The 11,567-nt window shown below is 35.8% G+C and overlaps 1 protein-coding gene across 1 annotated transcript; it reads left to right on the top strand.

Moving 5' to 3' along the window:
• The first annotated feature begins 7,155 nt into the window (after positions 1-7,155).
• Positions 7,156-10,349, top strand: LOC104243693 (glycerol-3-phosphate 2-O-acyltransferase 4). The gene is made up of 2 exons (XM_009798932.2): positions 7,156-7,840; positions 9,289-10,349. Exons 1-2 carry the CDS (start codon positions 7,211-7,213, stop codon positions 10,162-10,164), a joined length of 1,506 nt encoding a protein of 501 aa, XP_009797234.1. The 5' UTR covers positions 7,156-7,210; the 3' UTR covers positions 10,165-10,349.
• Positions 10,350-11,567: the final 1,218 nt, after the last annotated feature.

The following is an 11,567-nucleotide window of genomic DNA, read 5'->3' as shown; positions in this document are numbered from 1 at the left end:
CACGGGTGGGGGTAGCCTAGGGGTCATTTGGTGTCAGTTTAGAACAGATCTGAGTTTGTTCTTGTTTGGTCCGAATCTTCAAAAGAAGATTCGAGAAGCTCGGAACTGATTCGAGCCAAACAAACATCAGATCCATAACAAGGCATGCTAGGGGGTACTATGGTGTTATTTTGGAAGCCATTGGAAAGGTTTGAGTTTTCAGACCCACCTTCGATTTAGTATTCGAAGAGTTGGGGTCTGATTCGAAGGAAACTAAGGTCAGATTTGTGTAGAGGATGTTCAGGGGGTTCTAGGGTGTTATTTTGGTGACCGACGGCGTTGATGCCGCCGGGTTTCAGGCGGTGGGATTCTAGGGCGGCTAGGGTTAAGGGTGGGGTTTGGGGACGATGATGAACAGTGAGAAGAGGGGGTGTTCAGTTAGGGGCCGGGGTAGGGGCTTGAGCCTTATATAGGGGTGGGGTGGATTGATCTCATCCGTTGGATCAATTAAGATGCACGGTTGAGATCAATCCACTTATCCAAACGACATCGTTTGATTTAAGTTGGGGAAAGGGGTCAACCCGGGGTTGAAATGGATCGGGTTTGGGTGAATTTTTAAGACCGTGGGATCAAGATGGATGAACGGTTCAGATCTAGTTGCCCTTAAACGTCGTCGTTTCATTTATGCAGAAGCTGAACTGGACCGTTTGATTGCAATGAATCAACGGCTCAGATTTGAGGTATCTCATGCGGCGTCGTTTAGGCTTGTTCGAATTGGACCGGACAGGGGGATGTTGGATTGGGCTGTGGGGGGGGGGGGTAATTTAGTTTTGGGCCTGGATTTTAATCCAGGTCCGATTCTATTTTATTTTATTTTATTTTATTTTATTATTTATCATTAAAAAATCCTAATAAAAATTATAAAACAATTTTAATCTTACACAAAAATATTAATTACTTTATAACAACTATTTAACACATAGTCAAAACATTAATCACACAGTAACATATTTAAAAATAGAACGAATGCATATTTTTGTGATTTTATTTAAATTATCTTTCAAATGCATAGTTAAATCCTATATGCATGCAACATGTATTTTATTTTAATTTTCATTTTATTATGACAAAGTAAACATTTACGGACATAACACAAATATTTAACACCACGCAAATTCAAAAACTACACAGTAAAAGAAATTTATTTTATTTTTTGATTTATTTTGGAGTAGTTTTTGTTAAGGCAAAAATCACGTGCTCACAGCGAGTAAGTAAAAGTTACAGTAATTACAGAAGAGAGGGGAACACAACGAACGACGGCACTTACGAGTTCCGTTCCATTGCTCCGGAAATCTGGCGGAGTTAGAAACGACGTGTTCGATCTTGACAAAGAAGTACTTGTGCCAAAAATTGTGGCTCGCCCGGTCATCCGTCCCGACCACCAGCCCTTTCGTACCACGAAGCCTCAATGCACCATTGTACCCCTGAGGAAGCTAGGCGTGAACATGTGCAAAAGGTGATGGACAAAACGCTACATTCCGCCAACTCTGCATACTTAGTCAATAGTAAAAGCACCTTGAACGTGTATGGCGAAAGCTGTGCTGGGCAAACTTGGTAAAATCTACAGAATTCTTCCGCTAAAGGGAAGAGAGGAAGGGTGTAGCCGATCATAAAAGGGTACTCGTAGAAAGCACAATACCCATGTCTGTGGACGTCCACGTAATCTCTCCCCGCTGGAACCATTTCTATATGAGCAGGAATGCCATACTTTATACGAAGGGCATCAATATAGACCTGCTCCGTCTCATAAAATACGGGGTTCGGAGTGGGAGGTGGATCTTTGAGGAAGTCACTCCGGGATACGGGGTGCCTCGGTAGCAGCTCCACCACCATAGGAGGGCTGTCATTCTCTTCTACCACCACGTTTCCACTGTCAGAAGGAGGCATCCTTGATGATGAGGTGTCTTCAGGAACCTCCTCGCGAGAATGGCGCCTCAGCATAATATCGTATGGAGGAGTATCAACACGAAAGGAGAAAAGAAGAAGAAGCTTCAGGTGAAGATCGAAAGAAGAGCAGAAAGATATGAAAGCAAACTTCAAGAAAGGAATGGCCAAAGTTTTTTAAAAAAATCAAATCCTTCACCTATTTATAGGAGTGGGAGGCGCCAGAATCGAGGAGGCAAGATTCAAAGCAGCACAAGAATCGAAGCACCAAGCCGTCAGTCCCCGCCTCGAAAATCTGCGCAATGATGATGCATGAAAAGCTGACATCATTTCCCGGAGAAGTGTATTGCACGATATCTTGCTGAATACGATGACCAACTCCCATTGGCAACGTCATGTCGTTCCCACGAGTCAAATTTCTCCAAACAAAAATGCACGAGATCCGCTCATCGAGGACTCATCCGGCCCTGACCCCGATAAGCGGAGGGACTACTGTATGGGTCCAAATTTGACCGACCTCGACCTATGATGAGTACGACCAATGACCGAGTATCTTCGAGTCGGCATCCCGAGGAAGACGACCTTAAGGCAAAGGTAGAAATTGTACGACCCTTGTAGAAATGTAAGCCCATTAGGAGACATTGAGAATATTCTGTCGAATATTCCTTGTATTTTTATCTCTTATGATTCTAAATGTTTTCTCTCTAGAATATAAGGGGGAAAGAAGGATCTTGTAAGGGAGGGGGGGTGAAGATTCTGGGAAATTTATCAATCTTGAATGAAAAGAAACTCTGCAACTCTCTTCTCTTTACTTGTTATTATTCTAGAGATTATTATAATCGGCTACGATTTAGCCTTTCTTCTTTGATTGATTTGTCTAAAAAAATTTAAAATCTTTTTGAGTCAAACATTAAATGCTTTGTGCCTCATTGTATTTGACAGAAGTCCATTTCTTCCCCTTAACTGCCTTTTCCACTAGACCAACTAATTAATAATTTCGGACATCGGCACCTAAATAGTTTTAAGTGTCAAACCTCAATTAACATTGAGGTCCAAGCATTGAGGTGATAGCTCATATGCCGAAACATGAGGCACTTCAAGATTTTAATTTGATGCATTCGAAGTTTAATGTTTTTAGCACTAAATTTATTGCATTTTTAAAATTTAAAATTTAATTTATTATTGAAATTTTAATAAGTTTCAGATATATATTTTATTTCGTGTGAAAAATATATTGAGTCCGCATAAATCCATCGCTGAAAGGGCTAAGATCCAACCCCTGTAACCGTGGACAATATATATTTTCAGCAACATTTAGTGTACTCGTCGTCTTTGAAGACACACACACATATATACTAAATTCATATCCGATTCTGACACATGAATTATTAATATAATGTAGCAAAACTTCGCACCCACTGATTAATAATTTTGAAGTCTTTTTTATTATATCTTTATCTGTACAAAAGTTGAAAGAAAGACGAGAATAAATAAAATTATGAATAAGAATAGAGGAGGATGAAAACTGATGTGGATTAGTGGAGGAGGCAAATGGCATATAGGTGGAAGTTGGTGGAGGTGGGAAGCTGCTGCATCCATATAATATAGAGAATATCCAAAGTCAAAAACCCAAATGTATGTTTGATCTAATAATTTATTTATTTATTTTTCACCAATTATTCAGTATTTGCATTGAAATTCAATTAAATATGGATTTGTACGGGAAAGTTCCATATTAGCATATAAAATTGCTCCTAAAAAGACAACTCTATACTTAAAGCTCAAATTTGGAACCTCTAATAGTATGACACAATATTTATCACTCTATCATAATCCTTATTGGTGGTGCGTCTAATAAATTACTCGTACAATAGTCAATTAATGAGAGCAACAAGAAAACATGGTTGGGGTCCCAACTTCCTGGTTTGATAATCTATTGCTGCCCAACTACTTCAAAATTTTCCTTTTCTCCATTGAATTAGACTTCATGTTTATGTCTCTCACCACAAATTTTATTGATTTCTCCACTAGCTACTTCATCTTGTGATCTTGCTAATTTGGACCTCATCTGGATGTCAACATGGTGGGACTTCCAAAATTAAATTGTTTTAAATTTGATCTAAATTTATTATTTGAGAACAATTCATCATTTCTCATTAAAAAAAAGGGGCATTTGTATCTATACCCGCTTTTTGTGTCACATTTTAACTTGTGCCCGTTTTGCAAAAAAAAATTGCAAGTGTACCCGCTTTTTCGCATAACTTCAGCACACGGGGCTGAAGTAGCAAAGGCAATCACGCAAAACTTCAGCATTCTAGTAGCCGGACCTGAAGTTCAGGTCTAGAGCTGAAGTTTTTTGTGTTGTAACTGGGAAACTTCAGCTCTAGTTGTAACTGGGAAACTTCAGCTCTAGAGCTGAAGTTTTTGTGTTGTAACTGTGAAACTTCAGCTCTAAAGCTGAAGTTTTTGTGTTGTAACTAGGGAATCCCACTATCAAGATGTTCTAGTTTTTGATAACTCACCCAAATTTTATGTAATCGGATCCAATTCAGAGTGTTAAAAGGAAGGTGGTAATTGATGCTTTTCGATTGATCAATTCGCAAAACCATGATGCCAAGGCATTCAACGTTAAATCTGGGGCGCCTGAACAAGCCAGTAAAATTATTTATTTTTTAAGTTTTTTGCAGAAGATATTTTTTTTCTCTGAATATATGACATCCTAAAGAAAAGAAAAAAGAATAAGAAGAACAAACTCCATGTGCATGAGAAAGAATGAATTTGAAACTTACTGTTAAAGGCTGGAGCAGAAACATTCACGGTATCAAGTAAATTTCCAGCAATGGATGACGGAGTTGTGTTTCCAGACAATGAGGAAACAGGTTTTTAATGTTATAATAATCCAAATGGAAGTCTTCAGTATATTTGTTTTAGCTTCATTAATCAAAGAGAGCAATGTTGAAGTTATCGTTGTAGAAGAAGAAAAAAGAAAATGAAGGAGGAGAAAGAGAGCTGACGTTGTTTAAAAAGTGGATACAAGTTAAAAAAAAATTAAACAATTTTTACAAAACAAAAGACATTATTTTACGTCGTATATAATGAAGCTCAAATGAAATAATATTTTTTTCCCTTCACTAAGTCTAAGATTCAAATCGCTTTTGGTTCTTTGCTTCATCCATTTTTTATACATTATCATTTAATTTGAAAACCAACTAATATAATCAACTATCTAAGCTAAATACATAGGTAATCTGTAAAATAGTCAATTAAGTAATTTGTTATAACGGGTTAAGCTAGACTTTAATAGAATAAATAACCCGACTGCACTGCAGTAGGGCTCTTCAGTTGATAAACTCCTATGCTCCGTTGGGATCAGTGGCGGAGCCACATGCACCCAAGGGATGTCAACCGACCCCCTTCGTCGGAAAATTATATTGTTTAACTCGGTAATTACGTTTTAAAATATGTATATATACTATATAATGACAACCATTGACTTGTTGATGAGTTTATATCTTTATATTTTGAAATTCTGGCTCGCCACTGGTTGGGATAAGATGACTAAAATAGGCACCGAAAGAGTAAAAAGTCTAATATATATATATATATATATATATATAATATGGTTGTAGAAGAAGATTGGAACAAGTAAGCCAATGTGTAATAAATAGCTAGCCAACTACAAATACAAACACCAACCTGACCTACTTATTGAACTTCCATGAGTTCATAAAGGCACCAATGGAAACCAGGAAAAAAAATAAAGTTTCAATCCAGTAGCTGGCATGTTGATATAACTAACTACTACTTTAAAGTTTACAAGGATAAACTGAATCAGGAATAAGTTTTATATCTGAAGAATATGGTTTCTTGTTGTAATGGTAAATTGATATGCCTACGTTTCTTGTTACAATGGGTAATGGATATTTTAAGTAATTGGTTCTGTCCCCCTTATGTTTTCCTCGGCTATATTATTTTTACCAAATGAATGCCTTCTAGTTTGAAAAAAGAACTGGTTAAAACATTCCTTTATTGTGGTGTTTTATTACACTGACTTTTCTTTATTAATATAGGACACATAAGGCAATAATATCATTAGAAAATTTAAGATTTTGTATTAGTTTAATATATTTCCCTAAAACTATATGAAATAAAATATTGAAAAATGGAAGGGGATAGGTGTCTGATATTTCTCTATAAGAATGGGAGGTTTATTGGTTTTTACTTTTTTACCAAAGTAGAGGATAGATCTTGATAATTGATGTATAAATTAAAACATATATTCAAGAAAAATACATAATGTTTTCCAAAAATAATAAATGGCCACCGACCTGACAGCTTTGCAATTAATAGCATGAATAAATAGAAAGAAGTAATGTTGATGATGAAATTGAAGGACATAAAAAGTCTAGTTGGTTGAGAAGTGAGTCAAGAATAGTCCTAAAAATATATTAATATTTACGTCCATCTAATAAATTCATTACAGATATCTTTTACATTTAATCACTGGTTAAAGATTATTTGATGTAGCTATCTAATGCCAGTAAATTTTTTCAGAGAAAATCCTAATCACTTACTTTCTTTTGCACTTTAATATAATTGATGCAAATATTGAGTGTCAATAATATTTTTCCAAATAAGAATACAAGTTAGTTTCTTTCACATTTCGTATTGATCATTTTCTTTTCTGTCCCTCCTAATTTAGTTAAAATCAGGGCAAATCAAGTATGATTACTTCCCAAAATATGTAAACACATTGAAGTCTGATTTCAAGTTTCCAACAAACTAAAATAGTTTACATCATTAATCAATTACTAGCATTCAACAAAAAGAGTATCTATAACAATTTAAAAACTCTTGTTATAAGTATGATCTCTAAATGGGTAAATATATAAACTTTATTTTAATACTATTTAAAAATGAATCCAAACAAAAAATAAATAAATAATTTTGAATCCGATAATTCTCATATATCGGTGAGAAAGTCAAAAGGCAAATTTAATCCTTATCTTCACGAAAAATGCAAAAAGTAAATACCAAACACCAAACCAACATAATTTTATGAATTGAAGCATTAAATTCCTCATCCTCCCACACGCTAAACTCAAGGGTCATTCTTGTCTTTTCACTAACCTCCATCCAAAAATTCCCAACTGTAAAAACCATCCTAAAGGACTTTTACGTAACTTCACACTCAACCACTTTCATTTAAAACCAGACCTTCCCTCTCCTCACCCTCCATTCTTACAAACCAAAAAACTCCCATCTTTCTCTCTGGAGTTTTAACAAAATGTCACTTCCAAAACCCAAGAAATCCTTTCCGTCGGTAACGACATGCGATACCACCTCCGTGAACCACCATTCCGTCGCGGCGGATCTCGACGGAACCCTCTTAATTTCCCGTTCATCTTTCCCTTACTTCATGTTAGTCGCTATCGAAGCCGGCAGCTTTCTCCGGGGATTAATACTTCTCCTTTCTTTCCCTCTCATCGCCATCGCATACGTATTCGTATCCGAAGCATTAGCCATTCAAATGCTCATTTACATTTCTTTCGCTGGCGTTAAAATCCGAGATATCGAGCTCGCTTCACGGGCTGTTCTCCCGAGATTTTATGCCTCAGACGTGAGAAAAGAGAGTTTTGAGGTGTTTGATAAGTGTAAGAGGAAAGTTGTGGTTACTGCTAATCCTACAATTATGGTTGAGCCCTTTGTGAAGGATTTTTTGGGAGGTGATAAAGTTCTTGGAACAGAGATTGAGGTGAATCCAAAGACTAAGAGAGCTACTGGGTTTGTGAAAAGTCCTGGGATTTTGGTTGGGAAATGGAAGAAATTGTCAATTTTGAAGGAGTTTGGAGAAGAAATGCCTGATATTGGACTGGGTGATCGTGAGTCTGATCATGATTTCATGTCCATTTGCAAGGTAAATAATTACACAAATTTAATTGATACTCGATCAGTACTCTGTTTTATTTATGTAACATGATTAGTATTTGGAGAGTCAAAGCAGCTTTTTCTTGTATCACAATTTAATAACTAGAAAAAAATGTAATTTCTGGCAATTTTTGTTTAGTATAATTTCAGCTTTTTGTTTAGTGAAAAAATGTCACGGGCTCGAAGTGAAAATAGCTTCTTACAATAATGTAGGGTAAGATTGCATACAACAGACTCTTGTGATTCGTCCCTTCCTGAACCTCGCGCATAGCAGGAGCTTAGTGCACCAAGCTGTTTTATTTTCTTCAGATTCCTTGAGAGAATCTAAAATCCCTATTCTTTGATTAATGTGAACTTATTTGCATTAACTTTTAGATTGATATACTGAAATTCTATGTAAGTGTGAATCTTACAAACGTTGAGAGAGTATGTTAATGAAGCTTTTGTCTCATATACGGAAATCTAACAATATTTAAATTATCTTTGACGTTTAAATTTTCCTTTTATACTTTTAGCAAATTGTATTAGTACTAATAAATGTAATGACTAATGAGAGCTTGTTCAACTAGTGCATGACGTTGTTAACCAAACATATCTAATTTAGTGGCCACTGTTGGACGTTAAACTTGTGATACTATTGTTGTTTATATTATATTCTCAAGTAGGTGGTGTGAAGAATTCTTATCGATCTGATAACATTTCTTAAAATGGACCTTATCTTTGATTTCTTGTAAGAATCAACAACTAGAAGAATAATACCTCCAATCGATACTGATTTACTTACAACTTTATCCTTCAATAAATTAAAATAACTATGTGGGTAATTGGTTACATGCCATTTAATGTGGTGGTTGAGATAAACATGTGAAAGTAAATTGTGAGGGGCCTAAAGCAATTACTCTCATACCAGCCACTTAGCAGAATTCCAGTGGTCCTTCACTCTGAGTTGTGCGTCAATATTACTTTAGATTTGATATACATATGTGAATAAAAGTAGTAATGAAGGACTTGATTTCTATTTTGTTTGGTCATTTATGTATTGTTAGTAGTTGGTTTTTCTTTATTGAATAAATAATAAATGCACCGCGAAACCTCAATGTTACACCAAGATTTCATTTGAACTTTGTGTTATGTGCCCTTTCTACCGAGGCGGATCAAGTATTTGAAAGTTAAGGTGCACTTTTGGATTGAGTTAAAATTTGTTTTGTATATAGGGTGCCCACTACTATTATATTACTATTATCTTTTAAAGACATATACATATATACATGAAATTTTTGCCGAACTTTACGGATGTCGGTGATCCCTCTTTTGAATAGTATAGGTCCGCCTCAGATCATGTACCAAGTCCGAACCCATGAGCTCAGTCTCTTTGAGTTTGAACCAACTAATAGGTGATCTACATTATGTCTATGCTAACATATATAAGTTAAACAGGAAGGTTATATGGTGCTCCCTAGCAAATCAGCAGAACCAGTTCCACTCGATCGCTTAAAAAGCAGATTGATCTTCCATGATGGTCGCTTGGTTCAGCGCCCAAATCCACTCAATGCCTTAATCACTTATATGTGGCTGCCATTCGGATTTGCTCTCGCTATATTCCGTGTATACTTCAATCTCCCTCTCCCAGAGAGCATTGTTCGTTATACATATGCATTGGTTGGGATCAAGCTCGAGATCAAAGGCCCTCGACCACCTCCACCATCACCAGGAACCCCTGGAAACCTCTACGTGTGTAATCATCGTTCAGCTCTTGATCCTATTATTGTTGCTATAGCACTCGGGAGGAAAGTCTCCACTGTCACATACAGTGTGAGCAAGCTCTCTAGATTCTTGTCACCAATTCCAGCCGTTGCTTTGACTCGTGATCGTGACGCTGATGCTGCAATGATTAAGAAATTGCTCGAGAAGGGCGATCTAGTTGTATGTCCAGAGGGAACTACTTGTCGCGAGCCGTTTTTGCTGAGGTTTAGTGCTTTGTTCGCAGAATTAAGCGATAGGATTGTGCCTGTTGCAGTGGACTCTAAGCAAAACATGTTCTATGGTACAACTGTCCGCGGGGTTAAGTTTTGGGATCCATACTTCTTTTTCATGAACCCTAGGCCAAAATATGAAGTGAAATTTCTTGAACCATTGCCAAAGGAAATGACTTGCAAGGGTGGAAAATCATCGATTGAGGTAGCCAACCATGTCCAGAAAGTGTTAGGTGGTGTTCTTGGTTTTGAGTGCACTCAGTTGACAAGGAAGGATAAGTATATGTTGCTTGGTGGAAATGATGGCAAAGTGGAGTCCATGTACTCCAAGAAATCCTGAAATTAGATTTCATTTGGGAGAAGGTATTATATAGCTAATGGATTTGGGGGGGGTTTTTTCCAGTAAAATTGTGTTCAACATTTAATAGAACTCTGCTGTTGAAGGGATTTGTTTTTACATGATTAGTTACTGTATTCGTATTCAACAGACAATATTAATTGAAATCAAATCTGTGCTTAGACTAACTTTTCTGTGTTTTTCCTCCTTCGCTCTTCTTGTTTTTAGACTCAACTGCAATTTCAGGACTACTAAAATACATTTTATTTGTCGTTCAACAACAAAATATTTGATATAACTTGCAAGGTAGATCTCGAAATTTTGTTTGTTTCTCTCTTGGGGGTCCAAGTATTAACTGTTGATTCTCTGTATTTTCTCCACTTTTAGCATTATTAATCTTTGAGAACTTAAAAGTCCTAATCATCCTTGACCACATGGATTTTGCTTCAGGGCATTAAAATCACCTCCAGCTGATACCAGCTAAGCTCAGATTGCATCCAATAATTTTCAACATATAAAGTTTTGGAATATTTGGTCCGAGTGAAAGAGCAAAAGAATGTTGGAAAATAGAATGAGAACTCCATTGTTTATTTTTGGTCTACCTTTTGATTAGGAAAGGAAAAAAATATCGATTAAGCAAACATTTCCATCGGAATAAAAGCAAATCACTCGTGATTTGATAGTTAAATTTTCTGCTAATGCATGTCAATTGAGTAGTGGAAGGATGGGTGATTAACTAATTGACGTTAGTTTGAGTCATCCATACTAAGAATTGATTGATGTTGAATTAAGGGTTCAGAATAGAGGCGTTCGATGTTTACGCTAACAACTTGTTTGGATGGTTATTATGTATCGTTCCATAATGCACTGTATTGTATTATATTGTTTGATGAATATATCGTTTGAATAATATTATTTTCCGTCGTTTGATGATGCCATGTACCAACAATACGAAAAATAAACTTGCAACACTACTAAGAGCCCATTTGGACATAAGAATTTTTTCACTTTTTTTCGAAAAAATTTCATTTTTTTTCGAAATCAGTGTTTGGCCATAAAATTTTTAATTTTCACTTGAAGATGAATTTGGGAATTTTTCGAAAATTTGAAAAACTCTAAAAAGTTATTTTTCAAAATTTTCACTAAGATCACTCACAAAAATTCAAAAATAACTCAAAATTATATTTATGCCCAAGCACAACTCTAATTTTCAAATACCATTTTCACTTGAAAAAATATTTCACTTTTTCTTGGAATTTTACAATTCTTATCTCCAAACGCCCACTAAGAAAAAATACGATACAATATAGAATTATTATATATAAAAAAGGGGTAAAAGATAATATATAATTATTTATAATAAGGAATGGCAAGATAAAAAGAAAAAAGTAAGATAATGACGCCGC

Source organism: Nicotiana sylvestris, chromosome 1 (assembly GCF_000393655.2).
Source record: "Nicotiana sylvestris chromosome 1, ASM39365v2, whole genome shotgun sequence".
Taxonomy (NCBI): Eukaryota; Viridiplantae; Streptophyta; class Magnoliopsida; order Solanales; family Solanaceae; genus Nicotiana; species Nicotiana sylvestris.
The sequence above is the reverse complement of the archived record's forward strand: the minus strand, read 5'-3'. Positions and strand labels throughout refer to the sequence as shown.

What these genes read in the sequence shown, in the direction of transcription:
- LOC104243693 (XM_009798932.2), top strand. Translation starts at nt 7,211, where the DNA reads ATGTCACTTCCAAAACCCAAGAAATCCTTTCCGTCGGTAACGACATGC. An exon ending in ATTTCATGTCCATTTGCAAG is followed by an intron (nt 7,841 to 9,288) that starts GTAAATAATTAC and finishes TAAGTTAAACAG; the next exon opens with GAAGGTTATATGGTGCTCCC.